This window comes from Ruditapes philippinarum, unplaced genomic scaffold (genome assembly GCF_026571515.1).
Source record: "Ruditapes philippinarum isolate M1 unplaced genomic scaffold, ASM2657151v2 ctg134_1_1_1_1, whole genome shotgun sequence".
NCBI lineage: Eukaryota > Metazoa > Mollusca > Bivalvia > Venerida > Veneridae > Ruditapes > Ruditapes philippinarum.
The window spans coordinates 595,906-608,139 of NW_026852258.1; the positions used below are offsets into that span (position 1 = coordinate 595,906).

Sequence of the window (12,234 nt, forward strand, 5' to 3'; positions counted from 1 at the left end):
TTCCATTAATATTCTATATTTTGTGTAACTACCACTTAATCAACTGAAATAAACTAGTTACTCATGCTTATGTTCATCTTTGAGTAAAATATTTTAATCAAATAAATTCATTATATCTATGAAATTATTATGTCTCAATTCCAATAAAGGAATGAATAAGCTATGTATGGGAACAAGAGAAGTTGGTCATTAATAAAAATGCCAGGTTTTTTTAATGTCACTATATACTTATATTGTAACCATCTTTAGTTTAGTGTGTAGAATAATTTTATACATATCTTCTTTGTTTGAAGTCAAAACATGTTTATTTCATATTTACAAATAGACTGTGTAGCAACTTTCTAATTTCAAATTTGAGCATAGTATGTCTGTAAACTAGAATGCCTCACTGTCAACTATTACCCTCATGGTCACCAGTATGCTTTCTCATTCATTTTAATGAAAATTATTGGGTAAACCAAAGCTGGCTTTAATTTAAAGATTTGTTATAATACAGTTAGGCACTTAAGTAACAGCAAGAAGATAAATAACCGATGATCGATTATTGAACTTTATATTCGATCATCGCTAATCGGTCCTATAAACGATCAATTTTCGATTATACTCGATCATCGTTAAATCCCTACTATATATAATATAAACAAGGTATATCACTCGAAGAAGTGTTAGCATGTTTCCCAACATGGTTAACATTTTCTGATTTTGCTCTTGCATTTTTTTTTTAAACAGTTATATAAAACATATTTTCACACCAATACCTGGAAATATAGCACAATAGATATGACTTTCTTTAACCATTCAAAATATTGAGCAATCTTTCTTGATTCAGGAATAAATAGAACTTGTGTGATTGTATTTCATGTTTTTTTATTTTGGTAGAAATTGCTGCCCATGGTGCAGAATTGCAGTAAAGTGTTTGGTCGTAATCTTTGACATCTGAAAATTTGTAATCAGATGTAATCAACAAGCAATGATTGAATAATTACAAGAATAAATGATTTTTTTTAATGACAGAAAAGTGAACTTTAAAAATACACATGCGCTTTGTATTCATAGGCATTATGCTTTCAGTTCATATTAATTTGATGACAGACTTTGAATCAGGATGTTAAACGTTTGTACAAAGAATTCATTCTCAAATATGATGAAAGTATTGAAAGACTGTGTAGAAAATCATTACCACATAATTATGATATATATAGCTTATAAGAAATATTATAAGCTCAAAAGTATGAGATAAGAATTAATTCAGGAACACAGCAAGAGAATAAACAATACATTTTGTGATATAATTTAATATTTAATACAGTAATTAGAATAATGAACAGTTCAGTGTTTATTGAAAAAAGAAAATTGAAACACTAACATAAAAAAACAAAGCAGGAGAGTATACTGATGATATGATATTTCATTTAGTATAGAAGATAAATTTGTGAAGATAAAAATTCAGGAGAATAAATAATTAATGTGGTATGTAAATAATCAAAAATGCTAATGCCTTATTTACAATCCGGCCTTCTAAATTTAAAAAAAAAGAAAAGAAAAAAACCCCAAACACACACAAAAGAACACATATCAATCGAAGCAAATATAACATGTAAAAGAAGTGATTAAATGGTTATCACAATTTTAACATATATCTTAACACACATACTGAACATTCATACAATTCATTTTATCTATCATTAAACATAATACTGTCCTCCGTGCATCATTTTAATCTGCAATTTAAAATGTAAGTGCATCATTTTAATCTGCAATTTAAAATGTAAAAAACTTACGAAATTAACACAGTCAAAAACTAAAATCTAAGACAGACACCCATTATTAGAAAACATAATAATAAAAATAAATGTATGAATATAAAGAGCGTATCTAGTATATGTAATACACATGGACCATGATAAAGTTGATTAAATAAGAATTTCTTGAAACTATTTTTTAAGATATTGACAATTTTGTTTTCCTTCTTATAGTCAGCGGTATGGAATTCCAAATAACTGGGGAAAGACCACACAAGTGTGAGATATGTGAGAAAACTTTTATTTATTTAAATTCTCTAAAGAATCATATGACAATACATACTGGAGAAAGACCATACAATTGTAAAAAATGTGACAGATCATTCAGAGAGAGGAAATGTCTTTCTAGACATGAAAAAATTCATACTAGAGAAATCAGAGAAAAAAAATACAAGTGTGAAATATGTCAGAAGGCATTCAGTCAAAGAAGTTATCTTTCTAATCATGTAAAAATTCATACTGCAGAAAAATCATACAAGTGTAAGATATGCAGGAATGTTTTCAATAGTTTAGTTTTTCTTCGGTCACACATGAAAATGCATACCATAAAAAAAGAGCACAAGTGTTTGATATGCGGAAAAACATTCCGTGACAGGTATAACCTTACCTTACATTCAGGAGTTCATACTAAACCATACAAATGTGAGATATGCAATAAAAGCTATAGTCAAAGTTATTATTTTAGAAAACATCATCAAAAGTTTCATACTGGAGAAAGACATGATTGTGCAGTTGAATATAAAGATGGTAGAATTCAAACTAAAGAAAAGCCATTCAAGTGTGGGATATGTTCTAAAACATTTACCCTAGCAAGTTCCCTAATGAGACACATGAGAATTCATACTGGAGAAAAACCATTTAAATGTACTTTATGCCAGAGGTCATTCCGTGGAAAGTATAATTTGAACTTACACTTGCAAATGCATGGAAGAGAGAAACCATATAAATGTGGAATATGTAAGAAAACATTCCATTTTGCTTATTTTGTTAAGAAACACATGAAACTGCATACTAAAAAACCATTCATGTGTGATATATGTGGAGAATTGTTCAGTCATTCTGATGTTTATCAGAATCACTTGCAGTTTCATAGTGAAGAGAAAACATTGAAATGTGAGTTGTGTGAGGAAACATTCAGTCATTCTGAATTTTTTCAGAAACATGTACAAATTTATGAATGTAGGATATGTAAAGAAACATTCTATCATTCTGAACCTTATAAGTTACATGTAAAACTTCATACTAAAGAAGAAACATTCAAATGTGAGATATGCGAAGAAACATTCCATCGGTCTGATATTTATCAGAAACATGTGAAACTTCATACTGAAGAAGAAGCATTCAAATGTAAGATACCTAAAGAAACATTTTATCGGTCTGATTCTGATGTTAATCGGAAACACATGAAAATTCAGACTGAAGAAACATTCAAGTGCGAGATATGCAAAGAAATATTCCATCGGTCTGATGTATATCAGAAACACCTGAAACTTCATACTGAAAAAGAGACATTCAAATGCGAGATACCTGAAAAAACATTTTATAGGTCTGATGTTTATCGGAAACACATGAAAATTCAGACTGAAGAAACATTCAAGTGTGAGATATGTGAAGAAACATTTCATCGGTCTGATATATATCGGAAACACGTGAAACTTCATACTAAAGAAGAAACATTCAAATGCGAGATATGTGAAGAAACATTTCATCGGTCTGATGTTTATCGGAAACACATGAAACTTCATACTAAAGAAGAAACATTCAAATGCGAGATATGTGAAGAAACATTTCATCGGTCTGATATATATCAGAAACACATGAAACTTCATACTAAAGAAGAAACTTTCAAATGCGAGATATGTGAAGAAACATTTCATCATTCTGATTTTTTTAAGATTCATATGGAACTTCATAATGGTGATACAACATTCAAGTGTGGTATGTGTGAGGAAATATTCAACTGCCCTGTGTCACTAAGGACTCACAGGAGAGTTCATACTGCAACAAAACCTTTCATATGTCACTTGTGTTCTACAACATTTACATTAAAAGTCGATTTTGACAATCACATGAAGAGTCATGAAGATGGATTTGTTATATATGACAGTACATTCTGTTTACAAGATCATACATACTCCAAAAATAGACAGTGACAAGTTTTGTTCTACACATGAAAACTTTTCACTGGTGTATTTCACACATAGCTAATTAATGTAAATAACCAAAAAAACATTTCTTCAGTTATCCAAATAAAAACATGAACTGAAGATTCTTGCTGTCATGTCAGGTCAGGTTTCTAGTCAGTGTTTATCTTTTTTCTCAGTACTTTTGGAATACGACCCGACCCCCGAAATTGGGAATATTTACAATGTCTTAGACAAATTGGGAAAAACTGACAACATATGGTATACATTCATTAAGACAAAGAAAGAAATCAAGTATTTGGTTAATTAAACTTCCTTGTATATTTCATTCAAAAGCATATATTACTAGTCATGCCTTTTCTTAGTGTCACCACAGGTCAAATTACTAGACCCATTTCCAATGGCAAATATGCTTATTTTTTCCCAACCTTAAAAAAAGAATTCTCAATTGAACTTAAATTTCTCGATATCAAAACTAAAAAAATTGCTAGTTCATTTCAATATGGTATCAAACTGACGTTTCCACACATTAGATTGTCAAATCTTAATGTATCTTGTATGCTTTTAATGATACTTGCATTGGTTGGAATAAACCACTGTGCACAATTTAAAATACATGTACTATGCCAAAGAAGCACGAAGGAGCTTACAAAAGGTATCAGTTATTTTCCCCAAAGCAATTTAAAGACTCAAAATTTCCCAAACTGGGCAAGGTACTTTTTCCCAAAAATAGCAAGAAAAGGCCTGCTATGAGATTACAAATTTCTATGGCACAGTGCAGTTAAATGTAACTAAACAACAATAATTTTACTTATTTTATTTATTTTTTACCTGGATCGCGAATGTTCTCCGTGAAATTGGGGGGGGGGGGGGGGGAATATACTTTTTTGGCATTGGGAACTTGACTCAATATCTGTCATCAATAGGGCCACAAAAAAAACCTTTAGCCAAGGAAATGGTTTATGTGAATATTACTGGACCAATTGTCAAGGCACTAGTACTGGTGTGAAGTGGTCAATAACATTTTGACAAAGCTTATAAATTTTTATGTACAAATACTTATAATAATATACCAGTATCCCATACTATTATTTTTGTTGCTAATAATTAGTCTTGTATGACAAAATGAAGCTTATTTGTCTCATTTTGGAAAAAAAAATATTTAAGGATCTTTTGTAAGTAATAAGCAAATCATGTGATGCTTTGGATTGTGAAGTATATAGATCTACATGTAAAATATTTATATATATTTATATAATTATATAAATAAAGATTTCAAATCAATGATGTTGACAAAATGGACAAAAATTAAAGTATTATAATATTTTAATGTGTTGATTTTTTTAGCTTTTGTGATGGCAATGTGTCAGCCATTTGCCATCTGTTGTCCTCTTGTAGTGGATTTGGGATGATCCTTTGGTGAACCTCTACTTAAGTTACAAAAAATAGACATAAGCTTGATGTATACGTAGCTTACCAGAGCTAAACATGGACGTAAAAAAAATAATCTGTTCAAGTATTCTCAGAAATACAATGCCAAGAGCTTAGATAAATATTTTGTAGGAAGCATCACCTTTTGGTGCTCAATAAAATATAAATAAATCATACTAGTTGTGTCGAAATTGCTCTTTCCTGTGGGTAAAGTATTTAGATGGTATTGACTCATTTAGGAAAAACAAACTTTACATCCTCATGACTGTAGAAATCTACAGTACCTGCAGCTTAGATATGCAGCAGCATGTAGCATAATGCTTTTTGGACATCTATTAAAGCTAGTAAATCGTGCCATTGGGTTAAAAAATGTCTTACCCGGGAATTTCATATACATTGATATTTGTAATTATGAACTACCGGCAGGCATCAAAAAATATTTTCAGAGTCACTTGTCCTGCAGGACAAGAAGCTTCTAAATCAAATGTACAGGCAACATTTTCTGCTCGTGCTGCATTGGGTTCTCTTAAATTCTACTTGTAATTACTAGCGGATGAATGGAATTTTTTATCTTTGCCTACCAATATATAACAAAACACAGTTAATACATGTAACTACAATGTTTAAAGCTGAGGTATTTATAAGCGTTTACTTTGTGTAACATAAGATAAGAGAGGCCATAAGCTTCTAAAAGAAGTCTGTTATAGACTTTCCTAGACTCGCTAATGGGCATTTCTTTTGGTTTTAATTTGTTTAAAGCCCCATTTTCTTAAAAAACATATTGATATAAAATTATGTTCCATTTATATGCTTCATTAAGAGTGAAATAAAGTTTGTTTACCAAAATTTGACTTGGAAACTAAGATATTGGCTTCTGAACTTTGAGCTACAAATGAGTTAATAAATAGCAGAAAATGGTTTTCAGTCAAAGCAAAAATATTGTCTGCCAGCAGTGCAAGTAGAGTTAATTATTTATTTGGGATTTTGCATGTATGCACAGAAAGTGTGATTTCTGTTTATATATTTTTTTTTTCAAAGTACATAATGGTATATAGATGGTTTTAAAATTTCAATTTTCTTTGCAACTGTATTAAGAGACACCCAGTCATGTGTGACCTTTTTATATGCCTGAAAGAATTTAGGGCATATTATGTTATATCCCTGGCGTCCGTCCATCCGTTCATAGGATGATTGTCCATATTTGGTAGAAACCCCTATTAATTTGGGGTCACATGATCAAAGGTCAAGGTCACTATTACTTTAAAAGTTAAAACCTAAAACAGTTTCCGGAACCTATAACTTAGTTCTATTTGGCACAGTGTTTAAACTTCATAGGATGATTGTCCATATAAGGTTGAACACCTCTATAGATTTCTTGGTCACAAGGTCAAAGGTCAAGGTCACTATTACCTTAAAAACTGAAAACAGTTTCCGGAGCACAACTTAAGTCCATTTGGCCCACAATATTCAAACTTCATAGGGGGTTTGCTATTTGAAGGAGGTAACACTTTATTTACTTCCCATGTTTTACAAATGCTTCATCCTTACTAAAAAAAAAAAACACTTTCGGGCATATAATGCTCCGCATAGTGGTGATCTTGTTTGACTTATGTTCCTTGGAAAGTCGCATATGACAATCTTGATTGTAATATGTCAGTTGACCAAAAGTAACAGTCAGCCCATCTGTACTTTGGTGGTGTTGGTAGTTATCACTCCCGATCATGGCAGTAAGCCACATTGAATTTACCAGAGCACAGTTCAGCCACCTCATCCTTCCAGGGCATGATGTCAAACAGTTTACCAGTACTAGTTGCCTTTACTTTAGCAAGGAACTGATTACTTTTGTACTTGCCAGAGCAGAGGTACAATGCCAATGACAATAGAAAGGACATCATGATCAATCACAAGGAAAGTTAACTGCACCATCTGGGAATTGAACCTGGATTGACCGATTCACAGTCTAACGCTCTACCTATTGACAGGGTTGTCATTAACATTTTTTGCAGAAGGTTTGTTTTGAACTTGAGGCGGTCATTTCTGTCTTTATCATGCATAACAAAGAGTGTTTTCTTAATTTTGAGGCGGCCCATAATGCATTTGAGACAGGCATTTTGGCCTTCTGCCGCCTCTTAATGACAACCCTGATTGAGCTATCTGGACACTTTAAACTTTTCTGATTTTAAACTGGCTATATAATAATTATATATAGAGATAACTTATTTTTTAAAGAAAAGATCTTAAAAATCTGTCCAAAAAAAGAAAAACCCATCATCTTTTATTATTTTTTTTTTCAGAGAAGAATTTAAAGTATTAGTAAAGAAAGAAAATGAGTAACAGCATTACTACAAAAGGGTAGGAAAATAGTGTTTTCAGTATTCTATGCATTTAAGTTCTTTTACATTTGTAATTTGTACAACAATGAAATATTTAATTATAATTGCTTAAAATGAAATTTAGCAATTCATTTGTGAGATCTAATGCACATATACTGCTGAGCCTTCAAATTTATTACTTACTATTTCTTGAGAAAACATACTTATAAAATGCTTTGCATGAATAAAATATTGAAATAAACAGATAATAGATAACTTTATCATTCTTTCAAGTATATTCTAACTTGCAGATTTAAGTTGTTGATTAACATATAATTCTGTTCCATTCAAATGAATTATTTCTTAGTTTGTACAATGTTATCTATGATATCTTAAACCAAAGGAACATTCTAAAAGGTACAAATTTTTAGCTCCACTTTTTAGCTCGACTATTCGATAAGAATAAGAAGAGCTATTGTAGTCACCCGAGCGTTGGCGTAACCACATATGTTAAAGTTTTATAATACCTCAAATATTTTTAAAGTCCATCGACATATGGCTTTGAAACTTTGCACACTTGTTCACAATCATGACCCCAATCTGTAGACAGGAGAAGGGAACTGTATTAAGCATTTTGACGGAATTATGCCCCTTTTTCGACTAAGAATTTATATTAAAGTTTTTGTAATAACTCAAACATTTTCAAAGTCCATTAACATATGGCTTTGAAACTTTGCACACTTGTTCACCACCATGCCCCTTACCTGTGGATAGGAGGAGGTAACTGTATTAAGCATTTTGACAGAATTATGCCCCTTTTTCAACTTAGAATTTATGTTAAAGTTTTTGTAATACCTCAAATATTTTCAAAGTCCATTGACATATGGTTTTGAAACTTCGGAAACTTGTTCACCTCCATGACCCCAACCTGTAGACAGAGGAAGGGAACTCTATCAAGCATTTTGACAGAATTATGCCCCTTTTTCGACTTAGAATTTATGTTAAAGTTTTTGTAATACCTCAAATATTTTTAAAGTCCATTGACATATGGCTTTGAAACTTTGCATACTTGTTAACCACCATGACCCTAAGCTGTAGACAGGAGGAGGTAACTCTATGAAGCATTTTTACAGAATAATGCTCCTTTTTAACTTAGAATTACATTTAGTTTTGCATACTACCTCAGGACTCTCTCCAAGGCCTATAACTATAACATGGATTTAAAGAAGAATTTTGCCCTTTTGTTAACTCTTTACATTTATCAAGGCTCTTTTACTATCAAGCACTAAGAATAGTCGAAGACAGCTCTTGTTAAAGGTATTGTCATGACCCACTTGTTGGTGTCATAGCCAGGTTTGGTTAAGTTTCATTTATGGTCATTAACTTCAATAGTAGTAAAGCCATAACATTGAAACTTTATATGTGTATACACATCGATCAGTTCAACCTTTCACACATTTTGAGGTCAAAGGCCAAGGTCACTGTGACCTTTAATAGCTGATAGGTTATTGTCAATTTGCTCAGAAACTACCAAAGCTGTTCACTTAAAATTTGGTTTACTTGTTTGGCATCATCATGTGATGCAGTATCAGATAATCCTTAAATTACATTTTGCAAAGTTATACCTCTTTTTAGACTTGAAATTTTTGGCCCTGATATACCTTTTTGTTAAGGTTGATTTCTCAAAAAAAAATCAAAGATATTCACTTTCAATTTGGAATAATTGTTCACTTATAAATTGGAATGCATTTCTAGAGGACAGATAACATTGAATCTTTCTCAATTATCGGGCTCTTGTTTATTATATTTTCAGGCTGTCAACCAATTCCTATATTCCTATAAAACTCCTATATTTTGGGTTGGAATCCTATAATTTAAAAAGCCTCCTATTTTTCCTATATTCTCCTATATTTTGAATATTTTTCCTATATTTTTTAAAAAATATATTGCCGAGGAATTCAAAGAGATTTAAATTTTGTACTGCTTTGGCCTTTTGTTATTTTACAGGTAAGAGAATTGTGTATGCCTGCATCAGAATCACACTTTACTATGTCAAGGTTGCTGTGTCCCATAGCCATCTGCATGCGTCACCATGAAAAGCAGTGCATCGTATGTCAACTTTATTTCAAGGTGGACCATTTCAGATGATGTCACTGGCATTGCTGTAACTTTCGCCGGATGCTGAGTGCTGTGGTTCAAAGCTTAATGCAGGCTGGTCGCTGTCGTCCCTAAACTCCTAAAAAAAATCCCTAAATTTTTTTCAAGTATGGCTAAATTCCTAAAAAAGGTGAAAAAATTCAAAGGGAATTCTAAAGATGCCCTATTTTTTCACTGAAATTCTCATTTTTTTTTATCTTTTCGTTATAAACATACTCTATTAACTTGTAACCCTGTCAAAGTAATCACGGACATACTAAGTTGACCATATCATGACTTTGGCCATAGATTTTGCCAAACTCAAAATTGATGACATCTTGAAATCAGTTAACATGTAATGTTGAGCAGCAAAAATACTACCATATCATGGGGTCCTGAAACTCAAATCATAACCATAAGAGTCCACTTATTCTGGAATATTTTGACACTCTTTTGCCAACTCCAGATATCTTGATTTTATGTTTTGTTCATTTTATCCAAATTTCTGAAGTGGTCCATTTATATCATATCATATTTAAAAATGATCATTATGAAGCTGTTGTAACACAATCTTAATTAAAAAACATGAATAAATCGTTGCCAAATGTACAATTTGTTTACTTTATTTAAATCTGCATAATATCAAAACAACATTGTAAAGTACTAATGGTTAACGTACACTTTGAAAAATTAATTCTTTCCCTCATACTTATTTATCCTTTTCGATGTCTTTTGTAGGAGAAATTGTTTATTTTGCCACAAAATTTTCAATTTCATTCAATTCTTGTTCTTTCATTCATATGGTGCAATTTAGGAAAATGCAGAACTCATATAATTAATCACACTCAAAAATAATTTGGCAGTTCAGTAATATAATGCTCATTTCCAATTACAATGTACACACATTTTGCAATTATGTGATCTAGATAAACTGCAATTGAATGGTCTGTGTGATGAACCTTTTTTGATGTGCAATTCTTTGTGTTGATTATAGATGCTTCCCATTTATTCAAATGACTGTACTTAAGGCAAATGCCTTTTTCCTTTCTACTTGTACAAAAAATTTCATTTGTCCATATTTCAAAAGCTGCATTGTGCAAGAATTTCACTGTATAAGAATTTCCTTTTAGACACTTGTGGTTTATAACATTCCCAAAACATAGGTAAAACATGTTCTTTTTGACATGTTCAGCCAGTTTAAAAAATATGGTTTGAACATGATTTGACTAAGACCATTTCCGCAGGGGAGGCAGTTGACCAGTGAGTCCACACTGGTAGCACCTTTGCTCTAACTAAACTAGAACATTATTTGTGAGTTACTTTTGTGTCAAATATGCAAAGATTAGCCCTCATCATGGTCCTTTGAGACCTGAGTTTATTTAGTTATAAAATTACAAATTTTAGCCGTAAAATTTCTATTACGTACCCTAACATTCCTAATTTTAGCCCTAAAATTTCTGAAATATTACCCTAAAATTCGCCCTAATTTTATGTTGGAAAGTGCTGGACAGCCTGCTAATGGTGTCCTTCACTTTATACGGTAGACGTTTCATTGTAGAAACAGCATGTGTAAAAGTAAGAATAATTTACATTTATATAAGCATTGGTAAGTTAAACAATTTAAGTTGAAAACTCCTATTTTTTGCCTCAAAATGGTCCAAAAACTCCTATATTTCCTGCAAAAATATTCCTATATTCCTCCTTTATTTTGGATAAGACCTGGTTGACAGCCTGTATTTTCATAATTTTCTCAAAAATCATTACAGATATTCATTTTAAAACTGGAAATACTTATTGAATATCAAAGAAAACATTTCTTCCTAACTCTTGTTTTTAATTTGGACTTTGCAAAAAGTGTAGCTTAAATACAATGTAAGCTTATTATCACTCTACACTTAAGATATATTGTTATAAAAGTGACATGAATTTTATTTCTGTGTGGTTCACTTTAAGTAATTTCATTCACTATTTTAGGAGGTTTAAGTTTAAAAAGCCAGCAGGAAGTCTCAGTTTGAATAAACCTTCGCCACCCAGCAATGTGCTTGCAACTAGTAATTATGTAAATACAGGGTTGGAAAAACTAAAGCCTGTAAATAACTTGAATAGACAGGATTGTAACAACAGTGCTGATGATGATATCATGTTTTTATCCTGTTCCAAACCTACCATACAGACAAACAAAGTTTTACATAGTAAAATTGAAACAGTCAAGCCCAAAAAGGTAGGTATACCTTTCTTTTCTTTTTAAATATTTTTTTAGATATTTTTTAAAGATAAACAAACAGTGGGTATTACTAGTACATGCAATACTAGTAATTATTTATTTATACAGAAAGTAATGCACAGTCATATTGAAACTAAGGGCAGTTTAATTTTATTAGGAGTACAAATGTAATTTATTTGTCTCAA

At 31.3% G+C, this 12,234-nt stretch overlaps 2 protein-coding genes across 3 annotated transcripts in view; both read left to right on the plus strand.

Moving 5' to 3' along the window:
* Positions 1-12,234, plus strand: part of LOC132754701 (recQ-like DNA helicase BLM) — a 39,343-nt gene that overhangs the window by 627 nt on the left and 26,482 nt on the right. The window contains exons 2-4 of one of the 2 annotated variants that reach the window (XM_060745382.1): positions 1,977-2,030; positions 7,672-7,729; positions 11,800-12,046. In XM_060745382.1, coding sequence (XP_060601365.1) covers positions 7,704-7,729; positions 11,800-12,046 — 273 coding nt within the window. In that variant the 5' untranslated portion in view covers positions 1,977-2,030; positions 7,672-7,703. The remainder of the gene's footprint in view (positions 1-1,976; positions 2,031-7,671; positions 7,730-11,799; positions 12,047-12,234) is intronic. The other variant, XM_060745372.1, reaches the window with a different exon arrangement.
* LOC132754501 (zinc finger protein 728-like) lies at positions 2,339-3,955 on the plus strand. The gene has a single exon (XM_060745141.1). The coding sequence runs from the start codon at positions 2,339-2,341 to the stop codon at positions 3,953-3,955; it is 1,617 nt and encodes a 538-aa protein (XP_060601124.1).